This window comes from Chiloscyllium punctatum, chromosome 42, assembly GCF_047496795.1.
Source record: "Chiloscyllium punctatum isolate Juve2018m chromosome 42, sChiPun1.3, whole genome shotgun sequence".
Lineage (NCBI taxonomy): Eukaryota > Metazoa > Chordata > Chondrichthyes > Orectolobiformes > Hemiscylliidae > Chiloscyllium > Chiloscyllium punctatum.
Window position 1 is genome coordinate 1,370,418 of NC_092780.1, and position 23,826 is coordinate 1,394,243.

Here is a 23,826-nt window from a genome sequence, read left to right on the forward strand (position 1 = left end):
GGGTGGGGTGACCTGGTCAGTGGGGGTGGGGGAGCCTGGCTGGAGGAGGGGGGGGGAGACCTGGTCAGTGGGGGTGGGGGAGCCTGGCTGGAGGAGGGGGGGACCTGGTCAGTGAGGGTGGGGGAGCCTGGCTGGGGGGGGGGTGGGGTGACCTGGTCAGTGGGGGTGGGGGAGCCTGGCTGGGGGGGGTGGGGTGACCTGGTCAGTGGGGGTGGGGGAGCCTGGCTGGGGGGGGGGGGGGGGGGGGGAGGTGACCTGGTCAGTGGGGGTGGGGGAGCCTGGCTGGGGGGGGGGGGGGGGGGGGGTGGGGTGACCTGGTCAGTGGGGGTGGGGGAGCCTGGCTGGGGGGGGGGGGGTGACCTGGTCAGTGGGGGTGGGGGAGCCTGGTTGGGGGGGGGGTGACCTGGTCAGTGAGGGTGGGGGAGCCTGGCTGGGGGGGGGGGTGGGGTGACCTGGTCAGTGGGGGTGGGGGACCCTGGCTGGGGGGGGGGGGGGAGGTGACCTGGTCAGTGAGGGTGGGGGAGCCTGGCTGGGGGGGGGGGGTGGGGTGACCTGGTCAGTGGGGGTGGGTTGAGCTCAAGCCCGTAGCCGGTGAGCTCAGCTGTTTATTTTCAAATTCCTTGACGGTTGCTGTGGCCGTGTTGTGATGCACAGGCAGCGCTCTCCCGGGGAATGGCCTCTCACCTATCATGGCTGATAGCCCGATTGCCAGTGCCGCCAGTCGGAGGGATGCAGCAGCCGCCGGGGTCCTCATGGCCGCGCACCAACCGACAGCCACCGTGCCCGCGCACTGCCAACCCCCGCCACGAGCGGGAAACTCCAGGCATGCGCCACGCCGTCTCCAGCCGCCGCCCGCAAATGACAACACCCTCCCCACCCCGACAGCTGGATCTTCGACGATTTTTCACCAATGGCTTCTTATTATGTTCATATGTATGGTTCAATGAATGTTTCCACAACTATTTGTTCATATTTACGAATCAGGGTGAAGTATACGGGTACAACTGCAGAGCTACATTCCCTTAGCCCGCCTATTAGTGACGTCCCGCCTCCTTCTGCTCCCCCCGCCCCACTCATGGTCACGTGCAGTGGGAACGGCCGTTTTCCTGCGCGCTGACGTCAGGACACGATTCCTGGTTGCGCTGAGACGCACGCTATCCCAGTTACGCGCTGGCGTCACGAAAGAACGGAAGCGTGCGTGGAGGGATTCTCCCGCCCGTGAGTGTATCCATGTGAAAGAGCGACAGCAGCTTGACACTTCAGCCACGTGGAATCAGCAGGACAGCGACAAGGCACAGGTTAGACAGTAATAAAGCAGCATTCCTCATACACAGACACTTATAGGGATTGGGAATACTTTCAGGACACATCATGGAGTGTTTTTTAAAGATTTCGTGAGATTTTTTGATACTGGAATTTGAAGTGTAGGAATACGATAATAGATGGAAAACTTCACGTCTTTAAATAAAGGAGTAGGGATTAGTTATTATTCTGTACAGTTACCATTTGCTTTGTTTTAATTTCTTCCTTTAGAAGTTCCGTGCATGATTCCGGTGACGAAAACGCGATCTGATATTGGTAGAGACGTAAACAGTAGAATACAATCGATTGACAGCTCAGAACGGAGCAAACGATATGCTTTTCTTAGAGTAGAAATTTTAATGATGTCGATATTATAATCAGTAGTTACTGAATTGATATTAGAACTAGAATTATAGTTTTAGATTAACGGTTCGGATAAAAATAAAACTTTAAATGGCGAAGGTCGTGACGACTAAAATGTGGCATTCATGTGACTTGAATAGTTGTTTATATCTTTGAGGCCATTATAAATAATGGTTGTGTGGAAGTTGGTCATGATGTGTCTCCCAAACATGTTGGAGTGCTGGTTTCTTGGAACGAGTAGCTTAATTTGACAAGTACGCTGACTTTGAGGCAATCATGTACGTATGAAGCAGGCCCCTCCATTTGTTTCAACACTTTTGTGATAAGATGTTTCGGTGCGCTTTGAGTTCTCATGGAATTGTACACTAAAGTCTTGAAGAATAAGCTTAGTAAGCGTGGTTTCTTCTGGAGCCCCCACTATCAGTCACAAAATGAGAGACGATTGGAGCCACAACCGGCTGGCCAGATCAATCTCCCTCATTTCCCAATCCTGCTATTCCCCAATCCTCTCCTTGCTGTTCTGTGAGAAAGGAACATAATTAGGATTTCAGGTGCCAGTTGCTCTGCTAACCACTATCTGTGGTAGTGCCTCATTCTTATTTTCTGTGGCTACAAACACTCGCTTTTCTTTGGCTTAGATAATATAGTTAAGTTTTTCACCTAACGGTGCCCAAGACATGCCTTCATAGTTTCCAATATGTTAGTTAAAGGTCTTTCTTAAATGCATTGGGCAGTTTAGCCGAAAAGCCGAAACTGAAGCACATCTTGTATTTGTGACGAGGTTTTCGGACCACAGTGGATTCCCTGCATAAAGGTGTTTATTTTGGAATGCGATAACCCATTTTGTCTTATTATCCTCCGAAAATGAACGGTTTCTGCTCTGGTTGAAACATATCAGTCTGGTTTAGTAATTTGATGAGTAGGTTTGTCATTGGTCTGAGTGCAGATCCAGTGGAGATCTTTGCATTTTGGAATTGGATTTGAGTGGTCACCTTTACTACGTTCAGTAATTTATTTAATCCCGGCAAATAATTTCAGTAGAACTTGGACTGAAACAAAGGAGTGGTTAATAACTTCTACAACCAGTCACTACCTAACATGTTAAATTATTGCAATTTGTAATCCAAATTGGATTCGGATCGAAGCGCTCAGCACCACACAACTTCCAACACACTCTCATGCTTAATATAACACTGATAAATTAATCTACCCGCCCACGGGCCGTGCTCTGGAGATGGGTTAAAGAAGCCATTTTGAAGGAAGTATTAATTGTGAATGTGGCAAATTAGTTTCCAGTGCTGTGCAGTGGTAGAATTCTGGATTCACTTCTGAAGTACCACATTCAGGAAAATCTCAGTAAGCAAAACTTAGAGCTTTGGAAACAGGATGTGCTGTTGCTAGTACTGATAGATAATGGATTTATCAAAAATGAGACTGAGTGGGATGACATCTGAAGAAAAAATAGTTCATGTTAAATTTATGGGGTAGAAGTAACTTTTTTTTCTATAAAACGTTTTGTTTTAATTATGTCCTTATGGTGTCACTGTAAAGGAATAGTTGAAATTCTTTGCACAATGGTGATGTGATTTATTAGAAACATTGTGTATTATAGGTCCATCACAGTCTCTGTTTATGGAAAAGGTAATACCAATGCAAAGGAGGGAGAATCTGAAGCTGATTCCACAGCACACCCCCAACATTTCTTGATGACAGCTCATATAGTATTGTTAGCAAAATTCTACTATGTTGGAATGGATCATTCGGTCCAAAGTGAACTATTTTTCTTGTTTTTTGGAATTCTTCCTTAATTGTTCTAGAATTGAATGTCAAAGATCCTTGTTTATCACATCAAATCTTCTCCTGAGGGCTGAGAATTAAATGGATTTGAACCAATCTTTCAGTAATTTATGAAATAGTTTTGTGTATTTTCCAGCTGTCTAACACTGGACTGCTTTGATTCAGGCTTCTTAGTGTCCGAGTCATCTAAATGACCAAAATAACTTGCTCAGGTGGAACAAGAATATTGTAGAAGTGTTAGAAAGCATGAACTGAGCCTTTTTATATTACCAAGCAACAATACCGCAGGGTACAGTAGCCTCCTAACTATGGTACTAGCAACAAGAGTTTGTAAATTTAGACCTCATCCTGGCAAGTTGTGAAATTGAATTCAATAAATCTGGCAATTTGTGGCTGGTCACAAAGTAGCTCTGACAGCTGGACTACTGTATAAACCCAACTGATTCACTTCAAGGAGGAAACATCACCACTGCTTGGTCTAGTTAACAAGTAATTGGCACTCACTGCCTATATCCCAAAAGAATTAAAAAATGATAAGGCACGGGGTGGGGGGGGGGGGGGGCGGGGAGGTTGTGTAGGTTTGTACTAGCTCTTTACAAGAGCTGTCAATTTACTCACACTCCCTGGCTTTGACCCTTCGTCTCTCACGATTTCCCCCCCTTCCTATTATTGATGCAATTTCCTGAAAGTTGTTGGATCTGCTTCCTGTACCCTTTTAGGCAGACTACGATAACTTGCTGTATGCATTTCTTATTCCTAATGTTGTTTCTGGCTCTTTTGTCTGTTCCCTTCAAATGTTCTTCTGTTACAGATATTTCTGCTATAAGGAAGTTTTGCCTTATTTAATGTGCCAAAATCATGATTTTGATAAACCTGATTACAAATTTCCATTTAGCTTATGCTATATGGAGATTCTCAGGTTCCAGTAATTCCAGGTAGCTCACATCCCTCTTCCTGCTGCCTACCTAATAAATCTCCTCCTCTCCCTCTCCAATATGATCTGGTGCACGTTATTGGGCTGTCAGTTATTGGCTGTCAGTTCAGAAATGTTCTACGACCACTACTACCAGACTACTACGACCACTAGGACTCATAACAGCACACAAACCAACAGCCATTCTCAGACAACAACTCACCAGGACAAAGGACCCGATACCCAGCATGAGCAAAACCAACGTAGTATACAAAATCCCATGCAAGGACTGCACAAAACACTATATATCCTTCCTCTGTACTTCCCTGTACAGCTGTACAGGGCCCTGGTGAGACCACACCTGGAGTACTGTGTGCAGTTCTGGTCTCCAAATTTGAGGAAAGACATTCTGGCTATAGAGGGAGTGCAGCGTAGGTTCACGAGGTCAATTCCTGGAATGACGGGACTACTTTACGCTGAAAGACTGGAGCGACTGGGCTTGTATATCCTTGAGTTTAGAAGACTGAGAGGGGATCTGATTGACACATATAAGATTATTATTGTGGTTCTGTTCGCTGAGCTGGGAATTTGTGTTGCAGATGTTTCGTCCCCTGTCTAGGTGACATCCTCAGTGCTTGGGAGCCTCCTGTGAAGCACTTCAGTGATCTTTCCTCCGGCATTTGTAGTGGTTTGAATCTGCCGTGTCCAGTTGTCAGTTCCAGCTGTCCGTTGCAGTGGTCGGTTATTGGGTCCAGGTCGATGTGCTTATTGATTGAATCTGTGGATGAGTGCCATGCCTCTAGGAATTCCCTGGCTGTTCCCTGTGTGGCTTGTCCTATAATAGTAGTGTTGTTCCAGTCGAATTCATGTTGCTTGTCATCTGCGTGTGTGGCTACTAAGGATAGCTGGTCGTGTCGTTTCGTGGCTAGTTGGTGTTCATGGATGCGGATCGTTAGCTGTCTTCCTGTTTGTCCTATATAGTGTTTTGTGCAGTCCTTGCATGGGATTTTGTATACTACGTTGGTTTTGCTCATGCTGGGTATCGGGTCCTTTGTCCTGGTGAGTTGTTGTCTGAGAATGGCTGTTGGTTTGTGTGCTGTTATGAGTCCTAGTGGTCGTAGTAGTCTGGTAGTAGTGGTCGTAGAACATTTCTGAACTGACAGCCAATAACTGACAGCCCAATAACGTGCACCTGAGCTACAAATCTTCTCACAAACTTTGAATTTAAGATTATTAAAGGATTGGACACTCTGGAGGAAGGAAACATGTTTCCGCTGATGGTTGAGTGCCGAACCAGAGGACACAGCTTAAAAATACGGGGTAGACCATTTAGGACAGATGAGGAGAAACTTCTTCACCCAGAGAGTGGTGCCTGTGTGGAATGCTCTGCCCCAGAGGGCAGTGGAGGCCCAGTCTCTGGATTCATTTAAGAAAGAGTTGGATAGAGCTCTAAAGAATAGTGGAATCAAGGGTTATGGAGATAAGGCAGGAACAGGATACTGATTAAGGATGATCGGCCATGATCATATTGAATGGTGGTGCAGACTCGAAGGGCAGAATGGCCTACTCCTGCCTTTATTCCTGATGAAGGGCTTTTGCCCGAAACGTCGATTTCGCTGCTCCTTTGATGCTGCCTGAACTGCTGTGCTCTTCCAGCACCACTAATCCAGAATCTGGTTTCCAGCATCTGCAGTCATTGTTTTTACCTTTTTACTCCTGTACCTATTGTCTATTGTCCTCAGTTGTGATGCCCAAAATAGAACACAGTCCTCCATCTAACACCTAATCTGTGCTTTATAAAGCTTCAGAAAATTTGAGGTCTACAGCTGGAATTTGTCACATGTAGAAGATTTTCAAGCATTGGGAATTTTCAGATCTTGCTCCCTGCTCCTTACTGGCAAAATCTTATTGGAGGTGGTGAGTTAACTTCCTGCATATTCACTGAACAACAAGAAATGGTAGGTGTTTTACGCTTTTGATGATTGTTAGGATTCTGGCAGCCTTCACTGTCTTCCCAGTCAGGATTATGATAGCAGCTGCCACTGTCGAAGATATCAGTCTCTAAGTGACCCTTTACCATTTATCGCAGCTGTACATTTGAAATCCTTCAAATTGATTGCATATCCACTGTCCTGCTGTTTGCCACCTCCACCGAGCTGCCAGGGTACTGACACAGTGAGTGGCCCGTCTCTTGCATGGGAGGTTGCATTACTCTGCTAAAATAGGTGTTAATTTGGCTCATTGGAAACTTTAATTAGATTTCTGCTACTGTTAGTTGGCTTGCAGTCACCACTGTGATCCCATTTCCAGGAAAAGTGTGAGAAGGAGCAAGCATGTTGGAGAGCCAGCCCTAATGATTTTATGTGTGATTTTTCACTATTCCATGTGACTGGAAAGTAATGTCCTATGCTTCTGTTTCTAAAGCTTTTTAGTAGTATCACAACTTGCAGCAGGGAAACAGACTTTTCTGCCCAACCTGTCCATGCCAACCAAGTTTTATAAACGGAACTAGTTCCATTTGGCTGCCTTTGGCTTAATTCCCTCCAAAGTTTTCCTATCCTTGTACCTATCCAAATGTCTTTTAAATGTTGTAATCGTACCCACTTCTACCACTTCCTCTGACAGTTTGTGCCATACACGCACCATCCTTTGTGTGGAAAAGTTGCCCCTAAGTTCCTTTTAAATCTTTTCCCTCTCACCTTAAACCTATGCCCTCTAGTTTTGGACTCCCCTACCCTGGGGAAATGACCTTGGCTATTCATCCTATACAAATCCCTCATGATTTTATAACTTCTATAAAGTCACCCCTCAGCCTCCGGTGCTCCAGGGAAAATAGCCCCAGTCTATTTAGCCTCTCACTATAGCTTGAACTTAGAACGTTCCAGCGCAATACAGGCCCTTTGGCCCTCGATGTTGCTTTGATCTGTGAAACCAATCTGAAGTCTTCTAACCTACATAATTCCATTATCATTCATATGTTTATCTGATTACTATTTAAATGCCCTTAAAGTTGGCAAGTGCACTACTGTTGCAGGCTGTTCCACACCCTTACTACTCTCTGAGTAAAGAACCTACCTCTGACATCTGTCCTGTATCTATCACCCCACAATTTAAAGCTATGTCCCCTTGTGCAGTCATCACCAACCAAGAAAAAAGGCTGTCACTGTCCACCCTGTCTAATCCTCTGATCATCTTACATGTCTCTATTAAGTCACCTCTTCACCTTCTTCCCTCTAACGAAACAAGCGTCAAGTCCCTCAGACTTTTCTCGTAAGACCTTCATACCAGGCAACATTCTGGTAAATCTCCTCTGCACCCTTTCCAAAGCTTCCACATCCTTCCTATAATGCAGTGACCAGAACTGTACGCAATACTCCATGTGCGGCTGCACCAGAGCTTTGTACAACTGCAACATGACTTCATGGCTCCCTTTACCAATAAAAGCTAACACACCACATGCCCTCTTAACAACCCTATCAACCTGGGTGGCAACTTTCAGGGATTTATATACATGGACACAGAGATCTCTCTGCTCATCCACATTACCAAGAATCTTGCCATTAGCCTAGTACTCTGTATTCCTGATATTCCTTCCAAAGTGAATCATCTCACACTTTTCCACATTAAGCTCCATTTGCCACCTCTCAGCCCAGTTCTGCAGCTTATCCCTATCTCTCTGTAAACTGCAACATCCTTTGGTACTGTCCACAACTCCACTGTAATTTTATGCCATCTTCCAGGTCACGACAAAAAGCAGTGGGCCCAAAACAGATCCTTGTGGTACCTCACTAGTAACTGAATTCCAGGACGAAAATTTCCCATCAACCATCACCCTCTGTCTTCTTTCAGCTAGCCAAGTTCTGATCCAAATTGCTAGATCACCCTCAATCCCATGCCTCTGTATTTTGTGCAATAGCCTACCATGGGGAACCTTATCAAATGCCTTACTGAAATCCATATACATCACATCAACTGCTTTACCCTCATCCACCTGTTTGGTCACCTTCTCAAAGAACTCAATAAGGTTTGTGAGGCATGACCTACTCATCTGATTGAAAATATCTATCCTTCAGAATTGTGGCGCTCAGGGTGCAATGTATTGCTTCAAACAGAAATTTATACATCTGTATAATAACATCCACAACTTTATCTTCAAACCTTCTTGAGTTAAAAAACAATATCCTGTTAGACTAAAACATTTTTTATATCTGTCCACAAGCTTTTACTGGTTCATGGACTAGGACCTATAAATCTCTCTACTTCTGCACAGTTCCCAACTCCACCCCATTTCAAATACTCTTCTCTGTTTTTATATCCACAATAGATGACCTTGCAATTACTTAATCTATCAATAACCCTTTACAACTTTCTGCTTCTCTTTGCTATTCCTTGCCCATGTCAATAGATTGTCTCAAATTCGACTTGCTCTCATTTTTGTTAACAATCTCTTTGCTTGTTGAATGTCTTCTGGAATTCCAAATAAATAACATCCGTAGAAACTCACTTATCTGACTTATTTGTTCCCTCTCAAATTTCACTGGGGTTATTGGACATGGCTTACTCTAAAAAATGTTTGTATTTTTGTAGAAACTTCACCAAAGGCCAGTAAGGCAGTAAATCCTATGAATAAACAATCTTACTAATCTCACTATCTACATTCTCCTCCAAATCATTTATATACACAGTCATTTCTTCTATAACTTGAAAATAGCGTACTTGTGTGAACCTGCGCCACATAAAAATTGCACAATAAGAATCACACTTAGTGTTGGTGATATAATCACATTATAGCCAACACAAGTTTTACAAGTTCGTACTTTAGAAACAGCTTTCTCTATTCATTTGTGTCACAGCCAATTCGTGTTAATGAAAGATGCGTAATAGCAGAACTGGCTGTATTACAAACAACTTTGATTTTACCATGATTCTTGTGTTACATCACTAGTCACAGATCTCCAGTCATAAAAGCACCCTTCCATCTGTACTCTCTGTCTTCTATGATCAAGCCAGTTCTATATCCACCATACCAGCTCAAAGCAGATCCCATGTGACTTCACCTTTTGTATCAGCCTGCCTTAAGGGACTTGTCAAAGGCCTTGCTTATGTCCATATAGACAACAACTACTACCCTGCTGTCATAATCATCTTTGTCACTTCCTCAAAAAACACAATCAAATTTGCGAGACACAATCTTCCCCACAGAAAACCTTGCTGCTTATCACTAATAAGACCACAATTTTCCAAATATGAGTGAATCCTATCGATAAGAATCTTCTCTAATAATTTCCCTACCACTGACCTTAGGCTCATCAGCCTGTAAATTGCCAGATTATCCCTATTGACCTTCTTAAACTAAAGAATAACATTGGCTATTCTCCAGTCCTCTGGGACGCTCCTGTAACTAAAGAGGATACAAAGATTTCACACAAAGCCCCAGCAATTTCCTCACCTTCCTCCCTCAGCATACTTGGTTGGATCACATCAGGTCCTGGGGGCTTGTCTACTTTAATGCTTTTTAAAACACCCAACACTTTCTCCTTTTTCATATTGGTATGGCCCAGAATATCAACATATCCCTGTTGATGCTTACCGTCTACCATGTTGTTCTTTGTGAATACTGATGCAAAATATTCATGAAAGACCTCCTCCAGTTCCTCAGGCTCTCTGCATAAATTCCTTCCTTTGTCTTTGAGTGGACCTACCCTTTCCCTAGCTATCTTCTTGTTTCTTATATGTTTAAAACATGTTGGAATTTCCTTAATCCTGTTTGCCAAAGACATTTCATGGTCCTTTTCAACCCTCGTAAATTCCTTGTTTGAGTTCTTTCTTGTTATCTTTGTATTCTTTGAGCTCTGTCTGTCTTTTGTTTCCTAAACCTTAAGTATGCTATTTGCTCTGCTGTTGTATTCAAACCCCCTGGAAATGAATTCTAACATTGAACTTGCCTTCTTAACTGAACCTGCATGCTAACCTTAAGAGATTGCTGAACTAGACCCTTTGAGTTTCAGATTCCAGAAGAATTTCCCCATTTCGAAATTGTTTATTCCACTACTCTTCCTACCAAAGTGCATTAACCTCTCACTTTTCAACTTGTGTGTTCCATGTGCCATGTCTTTGCCCACTCTCCTAGCCTGTCCAAGTCGTTCTGCAGTTTCCCCACTTCTTCAACTCCATCTATCTTTGTGTCATCCACAAACCTAGCAACAATGCCCTCGGTTCCTTCATCCACACATTTAAGGAAAATATGAGTAGTTGTGTTGTCAACACTGAACCCTGCTGAATTCCACTAGTCACCTGAAAAAGACCCCTCTCTGCCAGTCGATTAACTCTCTATCCATGTCAATACCTTACCCGAACACCTTGGACTCTCATCTTATTTAGCAGCTGCTTGTGCTGACCTCATTGTAACCTCAAATCTGAATTCCTGCATTAGTGATAATCTTTCACCCCCTTGGTTAGCAAGAATCTATCTATCTCTGCCTTAAAAGTATTCAAGGACTCTGCTTCCATCACCTTTTGGGAAGAGAGTTAGCAAGATTACTTTCTCAGAGAAACAAAATTGCCTTTTCTCCACTTTAAATGGGTGACCTCTGATTTTTACTTGGTGATCCCTCTTTCTAGCTTCTTCCATAAGAGGAAATATCCTTTCCACATTCACCTTGCGGGATCCCTGAGAATTTATGTTTCAATCAAATCATCCCTTATTTTTCTGAACTCCAGTAGATACAAGCCTAGCCTGTCCAACCTTTCCTTATAAAACATTTGGCATGTCAACAATGACTCTTACCAATTTTTATAGATGCACCATAGAAAACATTCTATCCAGATGCATCATAGTGTGGTATGTTAGGATCAAGGAAAACCCTAAATCTTTCTATAGGTATGTCAAGAATAAAAGAATGATTAGAGTAAGATTAGGGCCAGTCAGTGACAGTAGTGAAATGTTGTGCGTGGAGTCAGAGGAGACAGGCGAGGCGATAAATGAATATCTTTGTCTTTCTCCTGTGTGAATACTGACAAATGTTGTCAAAGAGAATACTGAGATACAGGCTATTAAACTAGGCAGGATTGAGGTTCATAAGGAGGAGGTGTTAGCAATTCTAAAAAGGGTGAAAATAAATAAGTCTTCTGAGCAGGTTGGGATTTATCCTAGGATTCTTTTGGCTTTGATCTTAATATCGCTATTGTGTACAGGAATTGTGCCAGAAGACTGGAGGATAGTGAATATTGTCCCCTTGTTCAAGAAGGGTCTGGAGGCAACCCTGCTAATTATAGACCAGTGAACTTTACTTTGGTTGTGGGTAAAGTGCTGGAAAGGATTATAAGAGATAGGATTTATAATCATTTAGAAAGGAACAGTTTAATTAAGGATAGTCAACACAGCTTTGTGAAGGGTGAGTTGTGCCTCAAAAACCTTATTGAGTTTTTTGAGAAGGTGACCAAACAGGTGGATGAGGGTAAAGCAGTTGATGTGGTGAATATGGATTTCAGTAAGGCGTTTGATAAGGTTCCTCACAGTTGGCTATTGCACAAAATACGGAGGCATGGGATTGAGGGTGATTTAGCTGTTTGGATCAGAAATTGGTTAGCTGAAAGAAAACAGAGGGTGGCGGTTGATGGAAAATGTTCATCCTGGTGTTCAGTTAGTAGTGGGGTACTGCAAGGATCTGTTTTGGGCCCACTGCTTTTTGTCATTTTATAAATTACCTGGATGAGGGCGTAGAAGGTGAGCTAATAAATTTGCGCATGATACTTAGGTCGGTGGAGTTGTGGACAGTGCCGAAAGTTACAGAGGGACAGAGATAAACTGCAGAGCTGGGCTGAGAGATGGCAAAAAGAGTTCAATGCAGAAAAGTGTGAGGCGATTCACTTTGGAAGGAATAACAGGAATACAGAGTACTGGGCTAATGGTAAGAATCTTGGTAGTGTGGATGAGCAGAGAGATCTCTGTGTCCGTGTACATAGATCCCTGAAGGTTGCCACCCAGGTTGACAGACTTATTAAGAAGGCTAGCATGAGGGGACATAGTTTTAAATTGAAGGGTGATAGATACAGGACAGATGTCAGAGGTAGTAAGGGTGTGGAACGCTCTGCCTCCAAAAGTAGTAGACTCACTAACTTTAAGGGCATTTAAATGGTCATTGGATAAACATATGAATTATAATGGAATAGTGTAGGTTAAATGGGATTCAGATTGGTTTCACAGGTTGGCGCATCATTGGGGGCCTGTACTGCGCTGTAATGTTCTATGTTCTGTATACCAGATGTCTCTATATCAGCTCATTTAAGTAATATGTTTATTTAAAGTAGGTTTAAGGAGCTTCCCTTTTGAAATTTTGCCAATTAGTGTAGTCCCAGCTGATGATAATACTTAGAACTGTCCCTAAAGTATGGCAAATAGAGTGACTTCCTGGACTCTGTTCTTTGGGAAGGGGGACCATGCTGGGACCATAAGGCACTGAGAGGAGCTGAAAGCTGGGGTGATGCTGTTTGAATAAATTAGTGCACAGTGTGACCTTTGGTTTCATTTACTTTACAAGTGGCATGACATCATGCAAAGGAGTGTCATGGAAATATCATGCCAGGTAGATGGTGGACAGGCTTTGGGGGTTCAGGAGGTGAGTTACTTGCTGCAGTTCTGACCTGATCATGTGGTCAGTGCAGTTGATTTTCAGGTAAATTATAACCCCCAGAATGTTGATGGGGGGAGATTCAGTGGATGGTAAAACCACTGAATATCAAGGGGTGGTGGTTATATTGTCTCTTATTGGTGATGGTTATAGCCAGGCATTTGTGTGTTGGGGTTGTTACTTGCCACTTGTCAGCCCAAGCCTGGATATTGTCCAGATCTTGTTGCATTTGAACATGGACTGCTTAATATCTGAGGAGTCATAAATTGTGCTGAACATTGTGCAATCATCGGCGAACATCCCCACTTCTGAGCTTATGGTGGAGGGAAGGTCATTGATGAAGCAGCTGAAGATGGTTGGGCTGAGGACACTACCCTGAGATACTTGTGCAGAGATGTCCAAGAGCTGAGATGACTAACCTCCAACAACCATGACTAACTTCCTATGTGTCAGGTAATTCCAATTTTGCTAGGGTTCCTTGATGCCACACTCGGTCGAATACAGCTGTGATTTCAAGGACTGTCACTCTCCCCTTCCCTCTGGAATCAGCTCTTTTGTCCATGTTTGAACCAAGGCTGTAATGAGGTCATGAGCTGAATGGCTATGATGGAACCCAAACTGAGCATCACTGAGCAGGTTATTGCTGGCAGATGCTGCTTGATAGCACTATTGATGACACCTTCCATCACTTTACTGATGATCAAGAGTAGATTGATTGGACAGCTATTGGCCAGGTTGGATCTGTCCTGCTTTTCATGTACAGGACATACCTGGTCAATTTTCCTCATCGCCAGGTAGATGCTAATGTTGTAAATGTACTGGAACAGCTTGGCTAGGGGAGGCAGCAAGTTCTGGAGAACAAATCTTCAGTACTATTGCCAGAATATTGTCAGGCCCTATAGCCGTTGCCATATCCAGTGCCACCAACTGTTTCTTGATATCACATGGAGTGAATGAAATTGGCTGAAGACTGGTATCTGTAATGCTGGGGACCACTGGAGGAGAAGGACGTGGATCATTTACTCGATACTTCTGGATAAAGATTGCTGTGAAAGCTGGAGGCTTATCTTTTACAGTGGAATTCTGGGCTCTTCCATCAATGAGGATGGAGATATTTATGGAGCCTCCTCCTCCAGTGAGTACTTAATTATCCACTACCATTCTCGACTGGATGTGATAGGACTGCAGAGGTTAGATCTGATACATTGATTGTGGCATTGCTTACCTCTGTTTATCACTTGCCGCTTATGTTGTTTGGCAAGTAATCCTGTTTGACCAGGTTGACACATCATCTGGTATGCCTGATATGCTCCTGGCATGCCCTCCTACACTCTCCATTGATGGAGAGTTGATGGTAATGGTTGAATGGGGTCTTTGCTGGGCCATGAGGTTGCAGATTGTGCAGGAATACAATTCTTCTGCTGTTAATGGCCCACAGCGCTTCATGGATTGCCAGTCTTGAATTGCTAGATCTGTTCAAAGTCTGTCCCATTTAGCACAATGATAATGCCACACAATGTGATGAAGGTTATTCTCATTGTGAAGGCGGGAGTTTGTCTCCACAAAGTACTGTGTGGTCACTCTCTTACCGTACTGTCACAAATAGACACTTTTGCAGCTGGCAGATTGGTAAGGATGAATTCCAGTATGTTTTTCCCTCTTGTTGGTTCCCTCACAACCTGCCACATGCCCAGTCCAGCAGCTATGGTAGTGGACATTGAAATCCCCCACCCAGAGTACTTTTTATGCCCTTGCCATCCTCAGTAGTTCCTCTAAGCATTGTTCAACATGGAAGAGTATCTAAGTGACTAAAGATTACTGCCCAAGTTTGACTCTGTGGAGACTGCTCTTAACTGCAGCTTTGCTGCTACCGACCTTTTTCTTTCTGCACGAACCTGTTTTTCATCCCTTCTTTCTCTTTCAACTGATCATGAAAATGAAGTCAGCTAAACCATTTCAATTATCTTCCCAGGTAGTTTGTTGGTCATTTAGGTAGAATTACATGACTTGTAAATGCTGTTTTGAATTTTGTTCTAAATGATTTTCTAACATTCACTGAAAAGCAGGTCAGGCTTTTACAATACCTGGAAACTAAAATTAACTAAAACAAACACATTGACCTGGACCCAATATACCGGCCACTACAGTGGACAGCTCGAACTGACAACCGGAAGCGGCAGAGACAGGCCACTATAAATGCCGGAGGAAACAGTACAGAAGCGCTTCACAGGGGGCTCCCAAGCACTGAGGATGTCACCTAGACAGGGGACGAAACGTTTGCAAGACAAATTCCCAGCTCGGCGAACAGAACCACAACTACGAGCACCCGAGCTACAAATCTTCTCACAAACTTTGAACTAAAATTAATTTTTTGTTACGAGAATCTAAATTCTCAAATAATGTGTTAAGAATCTTCATCACATCTCCCTGCGGTAGCAAGGATATTTTTAAGAGGTATTTTCATTTTCTATTATAATTTCATCATCACTATTTCTATTTTATATATGCAGATTTTAGTTTGATAATGTATATTTACATGAAACACACAGTCTTTTTATATCTTGCATATCTTGTACAAGTTCATTTTGATCATGAAATTCATTTTCCTCAATATTTGCTTTGATAAAGCATCTGTTCTGATATTGTCTCTTCCTGCTACATAACTGGTTTTTGAAGTTGTACGGATAGCATTAAACTTCAGTGAAACAGTCTCAAATTCTTAGCATGAAGTTTTGCAGCCTCTGCAGAGTTGTTGGGTACATAGACTGAAATGTTGCAGAGCTATTATCAAACACAAAGTTACTTTTTCCACAGCTGAGTATTTATGCTGGCAGAAATTTAACTTGCAAGAAGAATAATTGATTGGTCATTCGATCTGGCTGTTGTCCTCCTGTGATAAAACTGCACCAGCACTGATGTTGCAGGCATCAACAGCCAGTTGAAATTGCTTTGCATGATTCAGTGCTGCTAAAACCATGGGATAGTCAGCATAGTTTTCAAGCTGCCAGTGGCACCCTTACCCTCCTCTGAACATTTAAGTTTATTTTCTTTTAATAGATTTGTCAAAGAGCCACGGCAGTGTTGAAATTTGGAACAAACATCTAATAGATTTCAGTCTTGCCACAAATTCTCTCCTTTTGTCTTAGGCACTGGAGAATCCAAGGCAGCCCTTATTTTTGCTTCTCTAGATGCTACTTGGCCTTGTCCCCCAGTGCCGTCCAAATATGCTTTTTTTTTGTTTTGGCAAATTAATTTTTGGCCATGTTTGTGATTAAATTGGCTCTTTGGAATCAATCAAAGTATTCATCCAAATCTTATAAATGGTCCTTCCAGGCTGAATACAACCAATTCATCAATATATACAACACAATTGCACTATCCTTCACTGATTTTGACGATTAACGCATGAAAAATTGCAAGTGCATTTTTATTACAAATGGCATAACTTTAACATTGACGAAGTCCACCTGGGATTAAAAAAGTTGATATTACTTTGACCATTTCAATCATTGGAAGTGGCCAACATCTCTTTAATAAATCTATTTCTTGTAATCAGCTATGCTTGTTCAAAACTCTGAATGCACTTAATACAATATACAACACAATACAGCTCAGGAACAGGTCCTTCAAACCACCAAGCCTATGCCAACTTCTAATCCTTATTTAGATACCCTACTTATTGTCCATGTGCACCATCTATTCCTCTGTTTACCTCGCATTCATGTGTCTATCAAGATACACTTTAAATGTTGCTAACATGCCTGCTACCATCTCCACTGGCAGCGTGTTCAAAGAACCCACCAGCCTGTGTGAGAGAGGTTTTCCCTGAATTTTCCCCTTAAGCATCCTGGTAGACCTTCCCTGCACCCTCTCCAGAGCATTCATGTCCTTTTGGTGGTATGGCAACCAGAACTGCATGTAATATTCCAAATATGGCCTAATGAATGTAACATAACTTACCAACTTTTATATTTGATGGCCCAGCTGATGAAAGCAAGCATGTTGTATGTCATCTTGACCATTTTATCCACCTGTGTTGTCACTTTCAGGGATCTGTGGACCTGTACGCTCAGATTCATCTGTATGTCAATGCTCCTCAGGATTCTGCCATTTATTCTATAATTCGCACCTGAACTTGATCTTCCAAAATGCATCACCGTGTATTTTTCCGAATTAAACTGCATCTGCCGTTTCGCTGCCCAAATCTTCAATCTCGCTCAATGCCATTGCATCCTTTGACAATCCTCCTCACCATCTGCAACTCGGCCAATTTTGGTGTCATCCACAAACTTACTAATCAGACCACTTACGTTTTCCTCCAGATCATTTGTGCATGTCACAAATAACAAAGATCCTAGCGCTAAACCCTGTGGAACACCATATTCTGCAGTAGAATCAGATATTGTTTTGTCTTTAGTACTGTATTAATGTTGTGATAATCTATACCTGTGCATTGAGATCAATTTGGTTTTGACACAGTGTCATAGACATTTACAGCATAGAAACAGACCCTTTGGTTCAACTTGTCGATGCCAACCAGATAGCTAAGAGAAATCAAGTCCAATTTGCCAGCGATTCAGCCATATCTTTCTAAAACCTTCCCATTCATATATCCATCCAGATGCCTTTTAAATGCTGTAATTGTACCAGCCTCCACTAATTCCTCTGGCAGCTCATTCCATATATGTACCACTCTGCATTAAAAACTTGCCCATTAGGTCCCTTTTATATCCTTCCTCTCTCACCTAAACCCTCTAGTTCTGGACTCCCTCAGCCCAGGGAAAAGATTGTCTATTTGTCCTATCCATGCCCCTCATGATTTTATAAACCTCTATACGGTCACCCCTCAGTCTTTGATGCTCCAGGGAAAATATCCCAGCCAATCCAGCCTCTTCCTATAGCTCAAAGCCATCAACCCTGGCAACATGCTTATAAATTTTTTTCTGAACCCTTTCAAGTTTCACAACATCCTTTCTAAAACAGGGAAACCAGAATTGCACACAGTATTCCTCACCCTAAATTCCAGATATTGTGATTCAATTCCAGAATCTCAATCTCATTGGAGCTAACATTTCTGAATTGAGACTATTGAATATTGCTTTATAGGTAATGCATCTCTTATATGGTCAAAGATATTTTTCCTGACCTTTTTTCACAAATCATTTTATGATAATGTAATCAGTTTTGCAAGCCACATTGATCATTTTCTGGGAGATAGCTGTTATGAAGATGTGGGAATATTGTATCTTTAAGAGAATTTAAAAGCTAGCAGGGACAGCACCAAGTTTTCTCAATAAGCTACAATGTAACAGGTGCTCCAGCTGCTAGGATAGATGGTTGCCTGGAGATGACAAAACAGATTCGAATTAGGCCAATCAGTTTAAATTATACCCCAAAAAATACCAAACTCCAATCCAGTTTGAATTTAGTATATCGACAATCTTAAAAGTAAATGATACAATCTGATGCTTTGGGAGTATAAGACTGGGGAAAATTGAACATTAGGGAAGAGAACTGCCAAACTACTAGCATGTAAAAAGACTGTCTTAAAATAGCTCTCCTAAAAGGTACCTTTATCGATCAGTAATCTGTGAAGGAGAATCCCATCCTCATCTTCCTGTAGGAGTACAGCTCCAACTCATATGTCACTAGCATCGATGGCAACTTTAAAGGTTTTGAAAAGTTTGGTGTTGCTAAAATGGTTTGGTGGTTAATATGGCTTTCAAATGGTTGAACGCCTTCTGGTATGGTTTTGTCCACTGAAACTTTGTGTTCTTCTTCAGCAAATCGGTTAACGGTGCCATGACACTGCTGAAGTTTGGAGCAAACTGCCGATAAAATCCACTGAGTCCGAAGAATCAAAGCACCTCTTTGTTATCTCTTTCTCTCCTTTCTCTCTCCCTTTGTTTACCTTCTAACTCCATTTTCCTCAATTGTAATTTAAGTTTTTCTGCCTCTACTACACTTGTCTGATTCTCTGATATACCCAAGTGTTTGAGTAATTCCCTTACAGTTTCAGCTTTACTTTTATCCTTGGTTAAACCCAAATCTAACTTACTTGGTAAGTCTAAAAGTATGGCCCTTTTCTTTCATTCTAAACTTCCTTGGCAAATTTGAGAATCATCTTTGAATCCCAGAACCTCTTGAGCCATTTCTCTCACTTTTAATTTAATCAACCACAAGTCATCGAAATTAAACACATTTGTTTCACCTACATTTTATTTAAAGATCTAGGGCACTAACCTGCAAGTTTTTAAATCTGGGATTTTTCGTACCCCCAAATTTATTTAAATCTGCCTCAACCGGTTCAAATCCCGGATGAGCCCCCAAACTGTTACGACACAGGGTAAACGTTTCTGCTTAATTTAAACCAGCAACACAGAAAAGATCTATCCCGTGTAGGAGTCTGATCAAATTCAAGTGGCCAAGCATTTGTAAAGTAAAAATTCTTAAAGTATAACAGAGAATAACTAACAATTATTTACAAGGCCTTCCTCTAACCTTCCCCTTCTACAATACTAGTCTGATAAAACTCCCAGTTTACTCCTTGTTAAGATTTATAAAACAAAAACTTCTTATCTCAAAACCAGGCAGCTTTCAGTTTTCTGTGTATTCCTATCTTCATGGGGATTCTGCTTTATAGGTTACTATTTGATAAAGGTACCTTTTAAGAGAGTTATTTTTCAGACAGTCTTTATGTGCTGGTAGCTTGGTAGTTTTCCGCTCAACTGTTCAATTTTCCCTGGTCTTCTACCACACCCCCCCACCCCCCCGCAAGGCGTCGGATTGTGTCATTGCCTTTTAAGACGGTCAATATATAAATTCAAACTGGATTGGAGTTTGGTATTTTTTGGGGTATAATTTAAACTGATTGGCCTAATTTGAATCTGTTTTGTTGTTTCCAGGCAACCGGCTACCCTTACAGTTGGAGTACCTGTTACATTGTAGCTTATTGAGAACATTTGGTGCTGTCACTGCTAGCTTTTAACTCTCTGAAAGGTACAGGACACCCACATCTTCATAATATAGCATAATATTCCATTTAACTTTATTAACAATTCTCCCACTCACCAAAGGCAGAGATATTCCAGGATCCCTCGTGCTAGTGCCACCTTTAAAAGGCTGGTATGCACCCGGTCAAGAACTGTCAGTCTGGAGCTGCCTCATGACACTTACCCCGGATATGATAGCAAAGGAGAAATTGGGCCCTGCTTTTGTGGACCGTTTTTTAGATTAGCATCAGTCTGACCATTGTGGTACAGACAGCCCCACACAGGGCAGCTCACACCTTAAATGCATTATCTGGATCGACATGATGCCAATTGTTAAAAGTTCACTTGAGAATGTAACTTTTAAAAAAGTTCTGTGATTTATATGTGAAAGAACTGAAACCAACATGTTCATTCTAAAAGATGAGAGACTTCACAAACAATCCAGGTCTTTTTCAATGTATAATTTCAGTTACATCATACTGTAAACTTTTGCTATGTATTGTGTCTTACAATCTTACATTCCACAACCACCTGATGAAGGAGCAGTGCTCGGAAAACTAGCGCTTCCAAATAAACCTGTTGGACTATAATCTGGTGTTGTGTGATATTTTTAACTTTGTACACCCCAGTCCAACACCGGCATCTCCAAATCCTTTGCCTGAGGACCACTCCATTTAAACTTGAGATGTGGCCATTTACTTAAAGCATATACAGTGCATTGGGCGCAGGTGTGAGTTTGACGCAGCATGGTGACAGATATCAACCTGTCCACCCTCTGGCCTGTTGGCTGCTGATAACCATGGTAAGCTTAGTGTACGCACTAAAACGCGAGTCAGAACAGAAACACTGTGCACCTGTTAGCCCTGGCACAGGGAGCAAACACTAAAGCAAAGCTGTGAACTTCCAGGTAGATGCTAAGTAAGTAAGTGCCAAAAAAAGCAAGTGAGCAAGGTCCAACTATGATATCGATGTCCCTGCGCACAAAGTGTCCTTGCAGCAATATTACAATGATATTTGTGCTTTAAAGTGCAATGTTAAAGTGCCAAGCTATACTGTTGGTAGATCAGAGATGTGTCATGATGTGTTTTAGGACAACATCCATGGACCGAAGGTACATCCAGCCGCTGCATTTGATTATGCCCTGAATCATTGGTCATGGGTGTCCAACCAGATGGTTCTGGATGAGCAAGTGATGAAATTATGTCACCAGAAATCCAGTCTGACTTTCATGTGATGAATTCTCAATGTCTAGTTTCTATTCAGCAGGTAGTAGAATGGACGGTTGGGGATACATGTTAATGAGGCTCCCAATATCAAGAAAGATCTCACGTAATTTCTCACATGATTTTCCTAGATTCTCACCATAGTCCATGTCTTTGAAACATTAACACTCAGGTATTGGTTCTGATCCATTTTTTGCATGGGCTGTTGTTACAACTCACTCAATTCTGGTTCCGTTTTCTGCACTTCTGTTTTAAGAAGATGAGCTAAACATGTCAATCCCATTTTCTTTACCTTCCTCCTTTTGCCTTAAGTTTTCAGAGATAGTGCCTGAAAACTGAATTTCAACATCATCTCCCTTTGCATAGACACTTCCCCTTCCGGTGTAACTCTGTGGGCCTGAGACCTATTCACAGTACAGTCAAGAAACAATACATGTGTCTTTCTTGTAGCACCTTGTTTTGTGCCTCAACCCTTGGTAAGGCTAACATTTTAGATCCAGCCAGGTCATTCCCTAAACTAAAATAAATAAATTTTATCGGGATTTGTTGCACTACACTAACTGCAATTTCTCTACTTAATATGATTGCTGTTTAATCCAATTCTATATAGTGGAGCCAGTTCGTAATCTCTGTGCATGCCTCCAATATATATTTTGTTCTTCAGTAGTCCTTCTGGAAAACAAATTCACTGGCTAGCTCCAATAGTCTCTCATTAATATTCCTTGATTGAAAGAATAAAGAAATTTTTGTTGTTTTGAAATATTTTCAGAATGCCCAGTGGTCTGATTCTGTTTAGTGATAATCTGGAAGGAATTTTCTTGACTGTTCTGAGCTATCTTTCCATCTTTGTAGGTTCTGAGGGAATATGCTCCACCTATGCTACTCTACAGCTTTAATACTCATTTTCTTTCCTGATACAGCCTTCTCTGAGGGTTCCTTCAACATTCTTTACTACTGTAATTTAATTTCCAGTAATTGGATTTAGTATATGCAATCTTTATTACAATCTTTATTTTAATTTTTCTTTCTCATGTCGAGTGTGTGCTGCTGGAAAAGCACAGCAGGTCAGGCAGCATCTGAATAACAGGAGAATTGACGTTTCGGGCATAAGCCCTTCATCAGTCGTTCCTGATGAAGGGCTTATGCCTGAAACATCGATTCTGCTACTGCTCGGATGCTGCCTCACCTGCTGTGCTTTTCCAGCACCACACTGTCAACTCTGATCTACAGCATCTGCAGCCCTCACTTTCTACTTTTTCTTTCTCATGTTTGGGTTTATCCTTTTTCCTTTATTAATTTGGCATCCTTCTGATTGTTCTGTAAAACTCATACATTTCCTATCTCTATTTTTCCATTTTTCCAGTTTCTTTGTGGATCACTATATGACTATCCCTCCACAAGTCACTGCCTGGGTGAGATATCATAATTATCTACCAGAACTCCTGCTTTTCAGATCTTTTATACTTGATGCTCATATAAATATGTCTCAAGGTTTACAGAAATATTATTTTTGAATTATAACACTGTCATGATTTACTTCGTTCTCAATTTTTTTTCCTCTAATTTCAGTGATTGAAACCACTTATTCTATAGCATTTTTTTGTCTTACAAACTGTACAAACGTCTGATTAGCTTTCTTTCTTAAAATTGAAAATTTTGATTGATAAGCTTCAGGGACAAGTTTAGAAGCATTGTGTGTTGTCCTTTTAAAAAATTAAGTGTCAATAGACTGCTGACTGACAAACGTTCATAGCTCTACCATTCAGGACACTCTGTAACATTAATGTCCAAACATCTTTTAGACATCTTGACTTCACAGTGAATGACTTCACAGCGTTCCATTCAAATGTGATGAAATATCTTTCAACTCCATCCTCTGTAAATTTTGATATTAAATGCAATATTCTCGTAAAATCATATTCCTCGTTGGAATCACCATCTGAGGTGCAGCCACTTTTTTCTTTCTTTACTCAGAGCTTTTCTGGATGTAAGTTTGCTCACTGAGCTGGAAGGTTTGTTTTTCCATCGTTTTTACATTTCTTCCTTTTATCTCTAAATGATGTATAATCACAATAAACATCCTACCCTTTGGGGATCCTGCTTTTATTTCTGCCTTCAATGACTATTTCAGTAAATGAAACATCTTTTCCTCCCAGAAAAATCTTAACCTCAGTAAAAGTTGTTTTAAAATTCCAACCTGTGTAATATACTTCTAGCAACTCCCCTATGTTAATGCTCAATACCACCATGTATTTATTTTTAAAGATTCATAGTTCCTCTTAAACTCAAGGAGTTTGATTTTGTAAAGTACTCCCACCCTGTTATAATTTCAGTTACTGGTAATATCAGACATTTTTGACCATCACCGTAAACAAAAAGAAAACAATCACTGAATATATTCACAAAGTTGTTGCCAATATATATGTTAACAAAATAACATAACTGTTTATTACACAAAAGAGAAACATGAATTATATCACAGTATAAAAGAAATATTGGAACAATCTCATTACAGACATCAGAAAGAAAGACTCATCACTTTTATGATAAGCAACATCCTATGTATGCACTGAAAACTCAGTTGAAGAGTGACCTCTTTCTCCACA

At 41.6% G+C, this 23,826-nt stretch overlaps 2 protein-coding genes across 4 annotated transcripts in view; one reads left to right on the plus strand and one right to left on the minus strand.

The window, feature by feature from the left end:
• Positions 1–1,042, minus strand: part of LOC140465619 (zona pellucida-binding protein 2-like) — a 44,696-nt gene extending 43,654 nt beyond the window's left edge. For both annotated transcript variants that reach the window (XM_072561173.1, XM_072561172.1), the window contains exon 1: positions 685–1,042. In XM_072561173.1, the coding sequence (XP_072417274.1) occupies positions 685–754 (70 nt within the window). In that variant the 5' untranslated portion in view covers positions 755–1,042. The remainder of the gene's footprint in view (positions 1–684) is intronic.
• Positions 1,043–1,204: 162 nt separating this feature from the next.
• Positions 1,205–23,826, plus strand: part of LOC140465621 (zinc finger protein Aiolos-like) — a 230,776-nt gene continuing 208,154 nt past the window's right edge. For both annotated transcript variants that reach the window (XM_072561175.1, XM_072561176.1), the window contains exon 1: positions 1,205–1,298. The gene's annotated coding sequence lies outside the window, so the exon portion shown is untranslated. The remainder of the gene's footprint in view (positions 1,299–23,826) is intronic.